The following is an 18,981-nucleotide window of genomic DNA, read 5'->3' as shown; positions in this document are numbered from 1 at the left end:
CGCGTTCAAAACCTTTCAAAACCGTAAAACACTTAACAAGCTTTTAGACACACTTTCTCTTACCCTTCTAAAACCTTCCGACATCCTCAAATTCTAGCTTCCAACGGAAGTTCCGCCGGAAAGTAGGAATTTCGATGCTGGCGTCTAGCCGGGTATTACACCAAATCATGTGAAGATGTTCTTGCTGATGAAGGAAATAGCCTGCTGGGTGGTGATGGACTGGACAGCCTCAGTCTCAATCCACTTACTGAAATGATCAACCTCTACAATTATATCCTTCCTTGACCCAGCTGCTTTCGAAAATGGACCAAGGATATCCAACCCCCACTAGAAAAAGGGTCAAGGGCTATCAATTACTGCTTACATTTCCCATGGAGTTCAAGAGTTACTTTCATGGCTTGGTATCTTTTGCACTTCTGGATGAGCTACTTTGCTTCCTGCATTACTGTAGGCCGATAATAACCTTGTCTGAATGCTTTACAAGCTATCATCTGAGCTCCTTCATGACTTCCACAATCTCGTTCATGGATATCTTTGAGGATGTTTTTACCATCATCCTCTGATATGCACCGTAGCTATGGCTGAGTTGACGATCTCCTATATAACCAACCATTTATCAGTGTATATCTAGAGATTTTCCTATTACATATTTAACTGATAAATCATCGCTGGTAACTCATCCTCTATCAGGAATCTGTATACTGGAGTCATTATATATTTGCCACCTCAATTGGTAGAGCCTCCTCTTTGTTGGTTGCTAGAGTGTGCGGGACTTCAAACTAGACAAGCTTTATCAAATGTTGCTCTCTTGCCACCGCCATTTTCGCCAATAGGTTGGCTTTTTCATTGTCACCCCTAGCTACTTGGCGGAATTCACCGAGAGACTGAGAGTGAGTGGGAAAGAGATAAGATGAGACGAGACCAGACACGAGTCACGACGGCCGAAGACAATGAGACCAAATAAGACGATGATGAGACCAAACGTGACAGAGAAAGATGGAAAATATTTAAAGATTGAGGTCTAAGATAGAGTTAGAGAGATCGCGAGCGAGCGATAGCCAACGGGAGTGGAGTGAGTGAGAGAGAGACGCGAGCAACGGCAGAAGACTTTAGTGTGTGGGACTGGTGAATGGGTGGTGCTGTAGAGTGCTGATTGCGGGACTGATGAGGTGAGGTCTGTGGTGCTTCAAAGTTGAATATCAATATATTTTAACCTAATATAACATGCACCATTTGGGAGAATTTCAGTCAGTTTAGTTCAATTGAAATATTTCGTCTCTAAAATTAAGGTGAACTGATCAAACCGAAATTTTAAAAAATTAAAATTGAACCAAATTGATTTTATTTCAAAATCAATTCAAATTATTAAATCAAGTCAATTCGTTCAATTATTTCGATTTCAACTGAACAATCCCCACCCAACAAATATCTCCTTGGAAAATTAAAACATAATAGAACTACGTTAACAATAACTAAATAAAAATTTACGTGTAGGACTTCTTCCATTCGTGAAGTAATTTCAAATACTATACTAACTTTGCGTGAGACTAATTTAATATTAAAACCAACAAAGGCTAACTCAGAGGTTCAATTAACCAACATGCAAATATATATATATGAGGAAGATGATATTTTACAATATCGAGAAGCTCAAAAATATTAAATCCTTGAGCTGATGGATTATTTTCATATTCAGGGAGCATCGTAAGAGTAACCTCAAGTGGATCTAATCTCACTATTAAAAAAAATATATAAGCTAGATCCACAAGGTTAAGCCAAATATATTGGATCAAAATACGTGTATATTACGATGGTAACTCTAGCAGTTGCAATAGAGAGAACTTATCACTCTAACTATGCCTTTGAAGTGCTCGAGCAAAAAGGTCTCAAGCTCCTTCATGAGCAAACTCGAGCATCTCAAATCCCTACCTTTTGAGACTCAGACTTCTATTCTGATATTTGGATAATTTTCGTCTAAAATCACTCAATTTTTAATGTATTTTTATTTTAGTCACTTAACTTTAATTTCTTTTTTAAAACTCATCAAATTTCAATTAAACTTTCATTAAACTCCTTCCTACCTATAATTTTAAATTTCTGAGTTAATATGAATTAGAAAAATAAAATTTCCTTTTTATTGTTTATATTTTTATTCTCTCTATCTAAAAAAAATTACGTATTTTCTCCTTTCCATTCTTTTTTCCCTCCTAACATATATAATTTCATTTTACAATATATAAAAAAAATAAAAAAATTTATAATTATTTAAAATTGTTACATATACCCATAGTAAAAGAGCAAAAACAATGAAAATACAATAATTTCTTTTTTTTTTCTTGGATCAATATTCCTTATGCATTAATTAACAAAAAAAAACCAAAACTAACATCACCTTTCTAATAATCATCGCACATTGCATTTTTTTTAATAAAGTCAAAAGTATATATGTAAAGCTTATTAACCCAAAAAATTCAAATATTTTGGTCAACCCACACGTTTGTATAATAAATTTTCAATTTTAAATAATTAAATCAAATTTTTAAAATTTATTACAATTTTATCCATAAACTCAAATCAATTTATTTAAAAATACTACATGTCATTTCCCGTGATTTTTTTATTATGTAAATCAATTTATTTAAAAATACTACATGTCATTTCCCGTGATTTTTTTATTATGTTATAATTAACTATATTTTTAATTTTTTGAACGAAATAATCCAAAACTTCTTACAATTTCACATTTATATCCCGATCACAAATTTACATTTATATTCTAATATTCAAATTTTGAAAAATGAGAATATAATTATCAAAACACACAAAAGATTAATAACCGCAAACTTGACCAAGGTATCGGCATAGAAAAAAAAGTCAAATTGGTCAGCAGCTTTATTTGCAGCTCTAATTACAATGTAGATGGTAGAATCTAAATAAATAAAGTGGTAATAAAGAAAAAAAGTAATAGGTAAGTGAGATTAGTTTGAAAAAGAAAATAATTATTTATCTCTTCCTAACTATCTTTTTCTCTAAACTAACCTCCCTTACTCATTATTTTTATTTTTTTAATATTCGTTTAGATTTTATTTTTTCTGTTACCGTTAAAACTGCGAAAAAGACTACTGAACAATTTATTTTTTTCTTATCCGTCGATGCTTTAATTAAGGATGTAACTACTGATTTTCTAAGTGTCTTAATAATTATTTTTGCAACTATTCAATATTGAAATATTAAAACATAAATGTGAATTTTATGAAAAGTTTGGATTATTTTGTCTAACAAACTAAAAAGGTTGGGATATAAATGTGGATCCATAAAACCGTTTGGATTATTTTAGCCAACAAGTAAAAAGTATAAATTAAAAAATAATAAAAATTCTAATTAGGATGATAGGGTGGCAATCTCATATTTTGATCAAAATTAATTTGAGTTCGAATAAAATTATGAAAAATTTTAAAGTTTTGGTTTAATTATTTAAAATTAAAATTTTAGGATATATATGTAAGTTGACCAAAATGTTTTGTTTTTCTAGATTAATTGGCCTATATATATTATATAGGTTCTATTTTTTTTATATAATTTATTATTTTAAAATATTTTTAAAATTAAAATATTAAAATCTTATTACACAATAATAGAATAATATATAATTATCTAAAATTAATTTTATTATAAATATTTATAAAATTATGTAAATAACTATTTAAAAAACTTATTCATTAACCTTTAGAATAAAATGATAATTAATAAATAATTTATTTTTAATAAAATTTTATATTGTTATTTTAAATATAAAAATATTATATATTTAAAATAAATTAAGAAATAATATGCATTGCTTAAATGCTAAAACTTCATCTATAAAATTATCTAAATTAATATTTAAAAATTATTCATTAATATTTAAAATAAAATTGTATTTAATTGATTTTTTATTATTAATAAATTTTTAGTATAATTTAAAAATAAAATATAAAAATATTAATTAAATTATTAAAATAAAATAATTAATAAATTGTGTGTCTAATACATAAAAGAGAGAAGTAAAATGAAAGAAGGAAGAGATAATAAAATAATTAGAGGCTACATGTTGTTCATTCTCTTTCCTGGTTTATAATTAGTGACTTCAATGATATTTTTGCTGAGTCTTAAATAGGTTTTGATCAGCTCTTGAATTATTTAATCTTCAAAATATGGAATTTCAATTTTACCCCTGCACTTAGGATAATGGGAGGCATGTTCAATTGTTTATAGAAAAACGATTGGTCCAATTATTAGTAATAATGTTTGGTTAATAAGGTGTCACACATTTTATTTTCTCATTCTGATCACTATATTATTGTTTTGTATGATCTTTATGGTTTTGTATCCCCTATGCACCATCCTAAGTTTTTGAAATCTGAGGCAATGTGGCTTAAAAGGAAACTTAGCTGTATAAATGGTATTGAGCAAGGGTGGAATCATATGGATGAGCAGGACTAGTTTAATGCTCATAGGTAGTGTATCATTTGTTCATGCACTGGATTCTATTGGTGATTCAGGTTTGATCGAGAATACCAGGCCAGCATAGGCAGTTGCTGAACAAATAACTAAAGAAGTTTATTGATAGTATAAATGTTATCTTGGATAGCCCTTTTCTTAGTTGAGTAGGTTTTATGTGCTCTTAAAATTATGCATCCTCTAGGTTTAACTACACTCATATATGTCTTATTCTAGAGGTTAAAGAATCGTGATCTATCTATTAGTTTATGTAATGTGGTTTACAAAAGTAAGAATTTATTTAATATATTTTTAAAATTTGAAAGGTTTATATATCTCTAAAAAGTATATTATCTATTTTTAAAATTTAATTAAAAAAAAATTAAGAGGTTATATAACTATGGGTGTACACTTTAAAAGTTAATAACAGTTGAAAGAGTTTTCATGTACTTGTCAGACCCAAGTGCATGTGAGATAGTAGAAATCAACGCATCATATGTCGGATATGGAGGAATTTTCAGACAGTTGAAAGATAACAGAGGATAAATTTAATTCAATTTCACTCAAGATATTGAAATAACGCCAATACAATTATTCTACCATCAAAAAAGAAAATTTTCTATGTAGTTCATATCATTTCAAATTTTTAAACAAAATGTTACTTCCATGAGTTAACTGAAAATCAGGAAAAAATAGATTTTCCAAAAGGATGTACAAAATATCACATCCAAATAAATTTTCCCTAGATGATAAGCAAGTATTAAGGGAAAGATGATTTCTAGTTTCCTCCTCTTCTTCCTCATTATCCATCTTGTAAACTCAAAGCTCAAAATTCGCATACAAAAACCATTCTTCAAGCAAAATCAAAATTTAGAAATAGATTATTAGCTGGGAAATTGAAGCCTACAAAGTAAGGAGCTAGTCCTTCATAATCAAAACCTTAATAACCCTCTAAAGAACTTGAAATCCAATTAAAGTTGCAAACTCTTCAAAATATTCCTGAATTGGTCTAAGTCTTAGATATGCAAGATGAGATCCTGCTTCGACAAAGTTCAAAATATCTTGCCGACTGAAGGTGGATTTTATTCAAAAGCAGCTTTAATTATTTTAAGACTGAGCAATAATTTGTTATCTTTCAGGAATATTTTGAAGACGGTAATAATCTTTTGAAAAGCTCATCTTAATGCAACATAAAAATTATTTTCAACAAACTAGCATTTTAAGTCTTGGGATCATATGAATTAATCCTAAAGAAAACAAATTCTGTCAAAATTATTACTGTCTTCAAGATGACAAAAATTGACCCTTTATCTATTGGGGTGAAGAACTTTAAGAACTCTAAAAATTCTTAGGTAGATTCATAATAAACCTAAAATCTAATCCTTGTTACAATTATCGAAATTATCAATAGCATTAGGAGCTAACGACCAGAAAAACCTCATCCTTTTCTATTTTTTTAATTGCACCCTAACCTTTTATGTTTGACAAATTAAACTCTATACTTTTTATACTTGTTCTAATTGCACCCCCATATTTGATTTTCTATTAGAGCCTAAAAGAATTGCCATATTATTTAACGTGTTATTGTAACATCATTTTGCTATGTCAGCAAAGTTCAGGACACAATCGATTAACATTTCAAAGTTTAAAATTTAATAAGTAAATTTTAAAAATTTAGATGCAATTATAAAATTTTTTAAAAGGTTAGAGATTTCTTTTTATCATTTTCCCTAAAATTAAATTTCATAATATCAAAAATTAATTTATATTATTATTTTAAATTTCTTAATTTTTATAAATGATTTAGTATATCTATTTTAATTTAACTTTGAATTAACCCACATTCTAAATTTTTTTAATCTATACTAATTATTATTGTAGTTTTAAAAAAGTATGATCAACCATATATATTAATTACATTTCATAACTTAAAATATAAAATTAATTTAAAATTATATTTTACATAATTTATTTTTCAAAATGTAAAATAATAAAATAGTTATCATTATTTTTTAATAATTTTAAATAGTATTTCTTACTTTTAACCTGATGTTTCTGAAAACAAATTGATGATGCGGCCGAAATATAGTTGTATTGTAATTAGTCAATCTTGTAAGAAAGAAAGAGTGAGGTGGTTGGCGCCTACGACAGTCACTCCGACGTAAAAGCTAGTAAAATAAAGAAATGCGAGAGTATTATAATACTTAAAATTCAAAAGTAGTTGTGTGAGAGGATAGTGTACCTTTGTCTCTATAATAACTTACTTTTATACTGTAAGATGAGGTTAATTATAGTATTTCCTGATAATCTAGTAATGACGTGTTTGGTTAATTGATGAGGGATCTTACTGGCTAATCGATCGGGATTCCCGTAATTACAGACGAAATGAGAATGTGCTAGATTAACTCTAACAGTAACTTAATATAAAGATTCGGCTTGCTCTGGAATGGGAGAGCCTTAATGAAGAGTTGGGCACCTCATTCGTTTAAGCCTTCTATTCTTTGGGTGGAACTGCACATCCGATTATTAGACCCTTGCCACGTGGCACTGCCTTATGGTGATAGCTCATGGCCTATTTTGAGTGATTCTTGTGATACATCAGAGGGCCCCCCGCTGGTCTTTGATTTCTCATATTCGAAGTAGATAGTTGTCTTCATGATCTAGGGCACATGGCTTGTTTTAGGTTCACCTTCCACACTTGCATCGTTTTACCTGCTCCTACCCATGATCATTGCCTTGTGGCTACAATAAACTAATTTTAACACCTGTTTACGATAACGACTTGAAAATTTTATTAATCAGGGCTGATCCAGAGTCGTTCGCTTGGTGGATACCCTTCTGGTGACCTGGTCGAGAAATGTATTATGGTCCTAGAGTGTAAACCACACTCAATGTCATGAGTGCGGTCTTTAGTTTAGTCCGTCGAACTAAATTAGCTTATGAGCACACATTTTCCTTACTTCCTTTTTACTTACCCTTCTGACCAGCCTGGTCCAAGGTCTTGTCAGCGCCTGGCCAAAATTGATCCGAGCAATATGGTAAGGCCTTGGCGAGTTTTCAGGCTTTCTCTTGTCCTAATGGCCTTGGTGATCTTTCGGGCACTTTCTAACCCCACTAAGCTTCCGAGCATATTCTAGCCCTATCGAGCTTCCAAACAACCTCTAGCCTTGACTAACTTCTAATCATTTTAATGCCTTGTTGAGCTACTAGGAATTTTCTAGTACTGACTAGCTTCCGAGCATTTTCTCACCCCGACCAGCTTTGACAAGCTTCCGGTCATTTTATAGCCTAATGAGCTTTCGGGAATTCTCTAGCCCTGACTATCTTCTGAGCATTTCTCTCCTTGTCGAGCTTCCAAAAATTTTCTAGTACTGACTAGCTTCCAAGCATTTTATTGCCATATCGAGCTTCCAGGCATTCTCTAGCTTTGACTAGCTTTTGGGCATTTTCTAGCCCTTGTAATCCCACTTGTTCACTTAGCAGTCCGTCTTTGCCAATGGTCAAAAAGTTTGGCCCACCTAAAATGGGCCTTCTTCCTTTGCAAAAAGTTTTGAATTTTTTAGAGTGATTGTAAGAGCAGTGTCAAATGCCTTGAAGACTTCTTGTGAAGCGGGAGTATCACCCGGTCAGTCAGCTTGGCGTATACCTGCATTGTGGCCTAGCATCAAATGCCTTAGAAATCTTTTGTAAAGCGGGACTATCACCTGGTTGGTCCACCTAGTGTATACCCACATTGTGGCCTGGCATCAAATGTCTTAGAAACTTTTTGTGAAGAAGGACTATCACCCGGTTAGTCGGCCTATTGTATACCCGCTTTGTGGCCTAGTATAAAATGTCTTAGAAACTTTTTGTGAAGTGGGACTATCACCCGATTGGTCGGCCTAGAGCATGACTTTTACTTGGTCAGTCAGCCTAGTGTATATCTGCCTTGTAGCTTGGCATCAAATGTTTTAGAAACTTTTTATAAAGTGGGACTATCACCCGATTTTCTGGCCTGACAGATTTTCAACTTATGGCCTTGTTTTAGTGGGTCCAATCCTTGGTCTTCTCACCTGACGGACTCCCGACTTATGGCTTTGTTTTAGTGGATCCAATGTCTGATCTTCTAACGGACTTCCAACTTATGGCTTTGATTTAGTGGGTCCAATGCCCGATCTTCTGGTCTTATGGACTCTCAACTTATGGCTTTGTTTTAGTGGGTCGAATGTTCGATCTTCTAACCCGACGGATTTCTGACTTATGGCTTTGTTTTAATAGGTCCAACACCTAGTCTTCTAGCCTAACAGATTCCCAACTTATGGCTTTTTTTCAGTGGGTTCAACGACCGATCTTCTAGCTTGATGAATTCCCGACTTATGACTTTTTTTTAGTGGTTCTAATGCCCAGTCTTTTTGTAACGACCCGAAATCCGGACCGCTACCGGCGCTAGGATCCAGATCGGCTTAAGGCCGCCGGGACCCGTAGCAAGCCAAACATACATCCTGTATACCTGTTTAATCCCATACATGATCAACATATACATAAAAATTTTAAACTTTTCTTCTCATTCATTCACCAAACTCAACCTGTACATACACTATTCATAATCATAAACATTAACCCCAACTTGGAGTCCTCATCAATGCTCCAATGGGGTGACATAACATGTATTAAGTTTGGTTTACATAAAACATCATTAAACCATTACATTAAAAAAAAGATCATGTAATCCAAGGGATAAACATACAAGCTAGGGTCAAGCATAACTCTAATCCTCATTATCATCATTACATTACATAACTGTTCAATACTGTTTATGACATTACTAAACAATACATTACATTCATAATTTATCATGTCCACCACTAGCTATTACACCAACATGACTTTATTCTAGCTGACCTCCTAGTCTGTCCCGTACCTGCAAACCTGGGGAAATAGGGGAGTGGGGTGAGCTACTAGAGCCCAGTGAGCAGAATAATAAAACATAGTATTTAAAACATATGATAACATGGAATGCATCACAGCACAAACAAATCACATCAAGGATGAACTTGTCACCAGTTAGCCCTCTATACTGTCTAAACATGCCAGGGGCGTAGAGCAGGCACGCCTAGACTTCCATAGCATAACATACATATCCAATCATGCCGAGGGCGTAGTGCAGGCCACACCCGGACTTTCTCTTACATTGTGCCAGCGTAGAGCAGGCACGCCTGGACTTCCATATCATATCATCATATTATAACATATGAGGGCTAATGGATCATTCAACATTCATCCACATCAACAACATAATATGCAATGCAACATATTCGTGGATTCTAATGCAAGCACCCTAATATATCTCATGGCATTCATGATGCGTGAATCATGCTAAAACTTTCATTATTTGTTTTAAAACGTAGAGAGTTATTCCACTCACCTCTGGCTAACTCTGACAAGACACTGAAGCAGCTGACTCACTGCTGGAGTCCTCGGTTCCTCGGGTCCGAACCTACACAGGTGGACTCAAATGAGGGACCAAACATACATGAACATGACTCTAAAATACTCCCCAAAACCCCCCCTAAAACACCTCAAAACAATCATAGAAAACATGCAAAGGAGGGCTGCACAGGGCACTTTCAGCGGCAGGTTCGGCGGCCGAAAGGCCCTCCAGAGCCGAAAGTCATGCACCTTCGGCGGCACTTTCGACGGCCGAAGGTTCCCTCTAGAGATGAAACTCATGCATGTTCGGCGGCACCTTCGGCGGCCGAAAGCCCCTTCTAGAGCCGAAAGTCCACTTTCGGGGGTAGGGTTTGGCAGCCAAAGTTGGCCTCCACAGGCAGGTTCGGCGGCCGAAAGTCCCTTCGGCTGCCGAACCTGAGCTCTTCCCAAGGGCAAAACTCAGCCTCTTTCATGCACAAATGCCTCCCAATCCATTCACACATGCATTTTCCTATTCTACAACATGCATACTCAAGCATATAAGCTCCTAGGGGCTTCAAACTATCCTAAACCCCAACTACAACACATCAAACACACATGAACAACCCACATTGCACAATAACTCAACATAAACCCATGAACTCAAAAATAACCTAGCATGCATTTCTACCCCATGAATCAACTTAAAACTTGCTTAAACATACAATGAGCTCAAGATCGACCCTTACCTCTTGAAGATCTAGAGAGAGTGTGACCTAACTTGGAGATTTGGGGAAGATGGGTTCCTGAGGTCTCCAAGCTTCACAACTTCGATCTAAGCTCGAAATCTTCAAAAACCAAGTTCAGATCCATAAGAAATCATGAAAACTCGAAGGAAGAAGCTCAAAATCAACAAGGGACGGCGGAGAGCTCACCTTGGCCGAAAATGGGGAGAAAAGCTCGCCCGTTTCGGACAAGGGACCCCTTTATAGGTGGCTGGCCAGGCCACTTTCGGGGGCCTAACGTGCCTCCGCATGCATGCCATGTTCGGCGGCCGAACTTAAGGTTCGGTGGCCGAACCTGGACTTCCCTCATTTATGCCTTCGGGGGCCTAAAGCGCTCCCGAAGTGCATGCATGTTCGGAGGCCGAACTTGAGGTTCGGCGGCCGAACCTGAGTCTTCCTCTCAAGACTATTTTCATTCAAAACTTAATTTCTTTCTTGTTTAAAACCATAAAATACATTAAAACATTTTATAAAAACATGGTTTTACCCTTCTAGAGGCTTCCGACATCCGAGATCCCACTGGACGATAGGAATTCCGATACTGGAGTCTAGCTGGGTATTACACTTTTGGTGGGTTTCCGCCTTGAATATTTTTGTTTAGTGGGTCCAACACCCGGTCTTCTGGCAGGTTCCCACCTTGAATATTTTTGTTTATTGGGTCCAACGCCCGATCACCTAGTAGGTTTTCGCCTTGAATATTTTTGTTTAATGGGTCCAACGCTAGGTCTTCTGGCGGGTTCTTGTCTTGAAACTTTTGTTTAGTGAGTCCAACGCCCAATTTTCTAGTGGGTTTCCTCCTTGAATCTTTTTGTTTAGTGGGTCTAATGCCCGGTCTTCTGGCGAGTTTTCGCGTTGAAAATTTTGTTTAGTGGGCCCAACGCCTGGTCTTCTGGCGAGTTCCCGCCTTGAATATTTTTGTTTAGTGGATCCAACAAACAGTCTTTTGGCAGGCTCCCACCTTGAATATTTTTATTTAGTGGGTGAATATTTTTGTTTGGTGGGTCTAACACTGGTCTTCTAGAGGGTTCCTGCCTTAAATATTTTTTTTAGTTGGTCTAATACCCGGTCTTCTGGCAGATTCCCACCTTGAAACTTTTGTTTAGTGGGTACAACGCCCGGATGGACTTGTGGCATTTTATGAGTTTGTTTATATTTCTAGGGTCTAGCTCCCGAATTATGGCCTGACTGAAGTTGCCTTGTGACTTGACATGAGATGCCTTATTATACGGGACTAATACCTGGATGGCCTTGTTGCCTTTTAGTGGGACTGACACCCGGATAGTCTGGCGAAACTCGCCTTATGACCTTTGTTCTTGTCTCAAGCTTTCATCCATCTAACGTTTCTAATATTCCTATTAAAAAAAAGAAGCTTGAAGAATGCATCCTAGTTTTATAATATTTCCATAAATCACAAATATTTTTCTTTCGTCTGTTTGGACCAATTTCAAAACTCAGATTTTGACCCAAGAGCTGAACATCTATGACATTCTCTTTATTTCCATCCCTATTAACACTCAGTCCTTCTACAATTACATGAATAACCTCCACAGTTTGCTATCAGGAATGGTTTCCGGGGTTGTTACCTCGGACTTAGGCCTTCTATCTCTTCTACTCTTTCTGATGAACTTTTGAAGTGTGTCATTTCTTATTAACCTCTAGATATCACCTTTTAGATATCGACACTCCTCCATTGTATGTCTGTGGTCTTTATGAAAATGGCAGTACTTAGTTTTATCTCGCCTTTCAGCTTTCTTAGGGTTGAGTTTAGGAAGCCATCTAACTTTCTTGTCATATTTCCTGATCCCCACTAAAATATATGTCCATGAGTCATTTAGTGGGGTGTAATTCTTATACTTACCTTGGTCGTCCCTTCCTTGGGAGGCTGGGTAACTTTTGTGATCTTCCTCATATCCTTACTTCTTCGACTTTCGGTCCTGCTTTGGACTCGTCTTTTTATTCTCTTTTTGTCCTCCCCACTGTATCTTGGAGCAGCCCGTACTAGCTTCCAGTTGACGTCCTTCAGAGCATCGTCTGATGATTCCTCTTTCCCGAACTTGTCTTTCCTTTTGAACTACGTCTGGATTGCCCCTGTTCGAGGCCTTAAGGTATCAACAGATACTTCCTCCCTTCTCCTGGGAGCCATGAGCAACGCCTCCTCCCAACTTTACATTGCTTAAAAGTAACCTACAACCTTATGTCTCAATGCTCAGATTGTTGAAATCTGCTTCATTGACCATTGAGGGCGTGTTTTGTCCACTGCTAGGGATGGAGAGAAATGATAGCGCCCTCGTTGATAACAACCTTAGCAGCAACCTGAGAATTTTTTGCCATGAGAGAGAAAGGTGAGATTTATTTTTAAGAGAAAATGGGATAAGAGACTGGTTTTAATTTAAATGAACAAAGAGAATTCAATGGATATTCTCAGCAACGGAATCAAATGATGTTACTGAAAACAAATTGATGATGTGGTCGAAATGGATATGTATTGTGATTGATCAATCCTGCAAGAAAGAGAGAGTGAGGTGGTTGGTGCCTATGGTAGCCACTCCAACACTCAAGTCAGTAAGATGAAGAAAGGCGAGAGTATTGTAATGCTTAGAACTCAAGAGTAATTGCGTGAGAGAATAGTATACTTTTGTCTCTATAATCACTTGCTTTTATATTGTAAGAGATGGTTAATTATAGCATTTTATAATAATTCGACAATGATGTGGCCGGCTAATTGATGAGAAATCTTATCAGCTAATCGGCCGAAGATCCCGCAATTACAGGCGTAATGGGGATCTGCTAGATTACCTCTAACGATAACTTAATGTGAAAACTCGGCATGCCCTTGATGAAGAGTCGGGCATCTCGATCGTCCGAACCTTCTGTTCTTCAGGTGAGACCGTGCATCCGATTATCAGACTCTTGCTACATGACTCTGTCTTATGGGGATAACTCATGGCCTATATTGAGTGATTATTGTTGTAACAGCCCGGCCTTCCTCTGGGTCCGGCACTGTTACCGCTCACGGCCCAGGGCTATCCCTCGCCTGGCCTCTTGCCACCTCGGGCTTTCCACTGGCGTCGTGAGCAGCTCTTAACATCCCTTCACCCTCACGGGTTCCAGGAAGGATTTGTCCCCTTGGGTTCTCGTCAAACGCATCCTTCCCCAAGTGGATTTGGCCCAAATTTCCCTTAGGAAATTAGGTCGCCTCCCCCACTGCTCGAACCCTTGACCTCCCACTTTAAGGGAATAGTCTGGTGAGAGTGAGCTATCACCAGACTATTCCCTTAAAGTGGGAGGTCAAGGGTTCGAGCAGTGGGGGAGGCGACCTAATTTCCTAAGGGAAATTTGGGCCAAATCCACTTGGGGAAGGATGCGTTTGACGAGAACCCAAGGGGACAAATCCTGCCTGGAACCCGTGAGGGTGAAGGGATGTTAAGAGCTGCTCACGACGCCAGTGGAAAGCCCGAGGTGGCAAGAGGCCAGGCGAGGGATAGCCCTGGGCCGTGAGCGGTAACAGTGCCGGACCCAGAGGAAGGCCGGGCTGTTACATAAAAAAAATGTGTCGTATAAGCTGGATTTACCTGCTTCCATGGAGAGGATTCACCCGGTATTTCATGTTTCTATGCTACGACAGTTTGTGTCAGATCCGAATCAGGTTCTGAGTGAGCCTGAGGTGGAGATTCATACGGATCTCACCTATATAGAACAGCCAGTGCGGATTCTGGACACGCAGATCAGACAGCTAAGGAACAAAGAGATTCCGATGGTGAAGGTGCTATGGAACCACCATAATCTAGAAGAGTGCACCTGGGAGACGCGAGAGTCTATGCTCCAGCAGTATCCATCTTTGTTTTGAGGTTAGTTTTCTCCGTTTTATGTGTTCATTGTGTGTTTTAGGAACATCCGAGGACGAATGTTCTTAAGGAGGGGAGAATGTAATACCCGGCTAGAATCCGGCACCGGAGTTCCTGTTATCTGGTGGGATCCGGGGTGCTGGGATTCTATAACAGGGTAGGATTTTTGTTCTAAGTGTTATGATGTGTTTATAGGTTTTTAAGTTATATAGTTTTGAGTTTTGCAGAGAAAATAGTTCATGGAGACTTCAGCCAAGTTCGGCCGCCGAAGGTAAAATTCGGCCGCCGAAAGTGCCCAATGTTCGGCTTCCGAAGATTAAGTTCGGCCCCCGAATGTTGCATGGTCTTGCATGTGATTGGGCAGCCGAAGCTGAGTTGGCTAGTGAGCTGAGTCATGTTTGCTGACAAGTGTTGGCCTCAGATTCTTGCCATGGAATGGCCACGTCTCTTATGACTCATCTGTACATGTTTTTGGTTGTTCTTACAGCAGTTTGAGGTGCTTGCAAAGGTGTTGAGAGTTGAGAGAAACAAAAGTTACGCTTTTGAGATTTTGAGAGTTTGAAGAGAGGTTGATCTGTTTTTCCTTTGTTCAGTGTGTGTATCTTCCTGTTTCCAGAGGTAAGGGCAGTTTTAGACCCTGTTTATATGTTTTCTGAAGGGTGAAAGGAAGGAGAAGCATGCTTAGGTTATTCATGGTGGTTTTTGATGATTTATGTATGTATACATGTTAATGTGTTATGTTTGTTTTGTTGTTTGGGGTTATTAGCTAGTGTTGGACCCCTGTGACCATATACTTGAGTATATGTGTGTTGAATACGTGAAGGATGCATGTTAGAAAGTGTTGAAGGGAAGGAGGAGATGGTTTGCCGTTGAAGCTGAGTTCTGGATGAACTCAGGTTCGGCAGCCGAAGGTTCATTCGGCCGCCGAACCTCCTGCATGGTGGCTTGGCTGCCACAGCTTGCCCCTGAGTGTTTTTGTATGTTCGGCTCTGTTTGGGGGATTCGGCCGCCGAAGGTGCCGCCGAAGGTTAGAGACTTTCGTCTCTGGAGTATGTTTTGGCCCCCCGAAGCTTGCCCCCGAAAGGGTTCGGCCGCCGAAGATTGAGTTTCGGCCGCCGAAGGTGCTTGAGTTTCGTCTCTGGAGAGGACATTCGGCCGCCGAACCTGCCGCCGAAAATATTCTGTCCAGCTTTTCTTTTGCATGTTTTGCATGAGTTTTGGACTGAGATTAAGGGGTTTCTTGGGTAGTTTAAGAGAGGTCTTGTTACGGTAGTTTGGTCCCTCATTGAAGTCTTTATGTGTTTATACAGACCAGAGGAACCAGAGAGAGCAGCAGTGAGTACTGCTCCAGAGGTTACTGAACCTGTAGAGTCAGTCCAGAGCCAGAGGTGAGTGGAACTAAACTTAATGTTTTTAAGGAGACAATAGAATGTTTTAGCATATCTCATGCATCATGATTATGCAAATAGGTTGACTGCATTACTATTCACGAATATGTTGCATTGCATTGTTAATTGTGGGTGTGAGTAAATGCTGAATGATCCAATAGTCTCTGAGTTAAGACCAGGAGCCTTTGACTACGCCCTGGCAGGTATATAGTAAAGACCAGGAGCCTTTGACTACGCCCTGGCAATGGTAAGTACAGAGGTGTTATACACTTATACATATATGACAGGAAGACCAGGTGCTCGATTCTACGCCCTGGCACGGAAGTTACTGAGGCTATGTGGTGACAGGTTTACTCTTGATGTGGCTTGTCTGTGTTATGACGCATTCCATGAGATCATATTTTATGACTGATTTTATTATTCTACTCACTGGGCTATAGAGCTCATCCCACTCCCTTAATCCCAGTCTTGCAGGATCTCAGTGTACAGTGTACAAGGGAAGGTCAGAAGAGTTCAGAGATAAGAGAAGAAACTTGTAATAGCTTAGAGTGGACATGTAATATGAAAGAGATATGATAATTATGTTTACAGTTAGAATTGTGCTTGACATAGTTGTGTTGTAAATCTTTGGCTTTTGTACATGATCTGTTTATGTATATATTTGCTGAGTATGTGAAAACCCAGGCTTAACAGGTATGAGATAACCCATCTAGAGCCAGCTCTAGTCAGGGGTACAGACAGAGATAGTGCATGCACAGGTTAAGCCTTGGTTCAGAAAAGAGTTTTATTTTCACAGAAAATGTATGATCATGTATGAGGTTTACAGGTACACAGAGAGTATAGCAGGCTTGCTACGGGTTCTGGCGGCCTTAAGCCGACCTGAATCCTAGCGCCGGTGACGGTCCATTTTGGGGTCGTTACAATTGTGTAACATCACAACTTTAAATATGCATTTTTTTTAACTATAATAATAAATTAGTATGAATTTTTAAAAAAATAACTTAGTGGATTAATTCAAGATTAAATTAAAATAAAATTAATGTACTAAATATGCAGATTTATAATAATAATAACAATAATAATAATAATATAATTTTCTTTATATTATAAATTTTAATTTTAGTAGAAATTACCATAAAAACTCTAAATTATAAAAAAATTTATAACTGCACCCTAAACTTTAAAAATTTATCAATTAAATCCTAAACGTTTATATTTTAACTAATTGTACCTAGAACTTCGCTAATATGGCAGAATGAGGTGGCAATGACATGTCATATGATGTGACAATTTCATTAGTCTATAATAGAAAATCTAACGCTAGAGTGCAATTGGAACAAATATAAAAGTGTAGGGTTTAATTAGTTAAACATAAAAAGATAAGGTGCAATTACAAAAATTGGAAAAAGATGAGGTTTTTTAGTCATTAACTCTAGCATTAGTATGTCACATTCCTCATACAAAACCAGTTGAATAAACGTTCTTAGATTATTTTCTTTGGACACCAAATCCTTCTCAATTCTCCAATTAGTTCAATTATTGGGCTTTTTATAAATTTAGGGGTGGAAGACTTTTTATTTATGCATTTAGGGTTAGAATAAAAATATTTGCGGATTTGAGGTTGGGGTGATAGGTAGCAGCCGAAAAGCTTGTTTGGCGCCTGTTTGACAGGCGCCAGGTCATTATTTTATTTTTTAATTTTTTTTAAATGGTCTGACGCCACTCACAATGGCGCCAGACCATTATTTTTTTAATTTTTTTTTTTTTTAAAATGGCCTGGCGCCACTGGCCTTAATTTTTTAAAAAATTTTTTAATTATTAAAATATTATAATTATATTAATTAATATATTATTTTATATTATATTTTTATTATAATAATATTTTATAATATATTTTATTAATTTTAATATATTTTTATAATAATATTATAATTAAATAATATTAATTATAAATTTATTTATTTGATATTAAATATGTATAAAAATATTAAATTAAATAATTAATAAAAAATAAATTAATAAATTAATATAAATATTTAAAATTATAAAAATTAAATTTATTTTTATTAAGCTAATATTGTACCGTCCTACATAATCACAAAATAATATTAATTTTATGATAATGTATATAATCACATAATAATATTAATTTTATAATTACAAAATAAAAATATTAAATTATTTATAATTTATTAAAAATAAATATATAAATAAATAAATTTAATCACATAATAAATTAATTATCTGTATAATTTTATTTTATTTAAATATTAATATATATTTTATATATTAATATTTAATATATTTTATTATTAATATTTAAACTAAAAATATTAGTGACTCTATATAATTTTAGTATTATAAAATTAATATTATTATGTGATTATATACATTATCATAAAATTAATATTATTTTATGATTATATACGGCGGCACAATATCAGCTTAATAAAAATAAATTTAATTTTTATAATTTTAAATATTTATATTAATTTATTAATTTATTTTTTTATTAATTATTTAATTTAATATTTTTATACATATTTAATATCAAATAAATAAATTTATAATTAATATTATTTAATTATAATATTATTATAAAAATATATTAAAATTAATAAAATATATTATAAAATATTATTATAATAAAAATATAATATAAAATAATATATTAATTAATATAATTATAATATTTTAATAATTAAAAAAATTTTTAAAAAAATTAAGGCCTAGCGCCACTTTAAGTGGCGCCAGGCCATTTTTTTTAAAAAAAAATTAAAAAAATAATGGTCTGGCGCCATTGTAAGGGGCGTCAGACCATTTAAAAAAAATAAAAAAATAAAATAATGGCCTGGCGCCACTTAAAGTGGCGCTAGGCTCTGGCGCCTGTCAAACAGGCGCCAAGCAAACGTTTTGGCTGCCACCTGTCACCCCAACCCCAAATCCATAAATATTTTTATACTAATTCTAAATCCGCAAATAAAAAGTTTTCCACCCCTAAATTACAAAAAGCCCTCAATTATTAGTAGGCTAATTCAGACATATACCACAAATCTTACCCTAAATTGTACTAGAGGAATTCCATACTTTTCAATA

The 18,981-nt window shown here is 35.6% G+C and overlaps 1 protein-coding gene across 1 annotated transcript in view; it reads left to right on the top strand.

Annotated features, from left to right (window-relative positions):
• Positions 1–302: 302 nt before the first annotated feature.
• Positions 303–18,981, top strand: part of LOC122722418 — a 46,908-nt gene continuing 28,229 nt past the window's right edge. Inside the window, exon 1 of the mRNA XM_043953117.1 lies at positions 303–401. Coding sequence (XP_043809052.1) covers positions 303–401 — 99 coding nt within the window. The remainder of the gene's footprint in view (positions 402–18,981) is intronic.

This window comes from Manihot esculenta, chromosome 18, assembly GCF_001659605.2.
Source record: "Manihot esculenta cultivar AM560-2 chromosome 18, M.esculenta_v8, whole genome shotgun sequence".
Classification (NCBI taxonomy): domain Eukaryota; kingdom Viridiplantae; phylum Streptophyta; class Magnoliopsida; order Malpighiales; family Euphorbiaceae; genus Manihot; species Manihot esculenta.
This window is presented reverse-complemented; position numbering and strand designations above follow the sequence as displayed.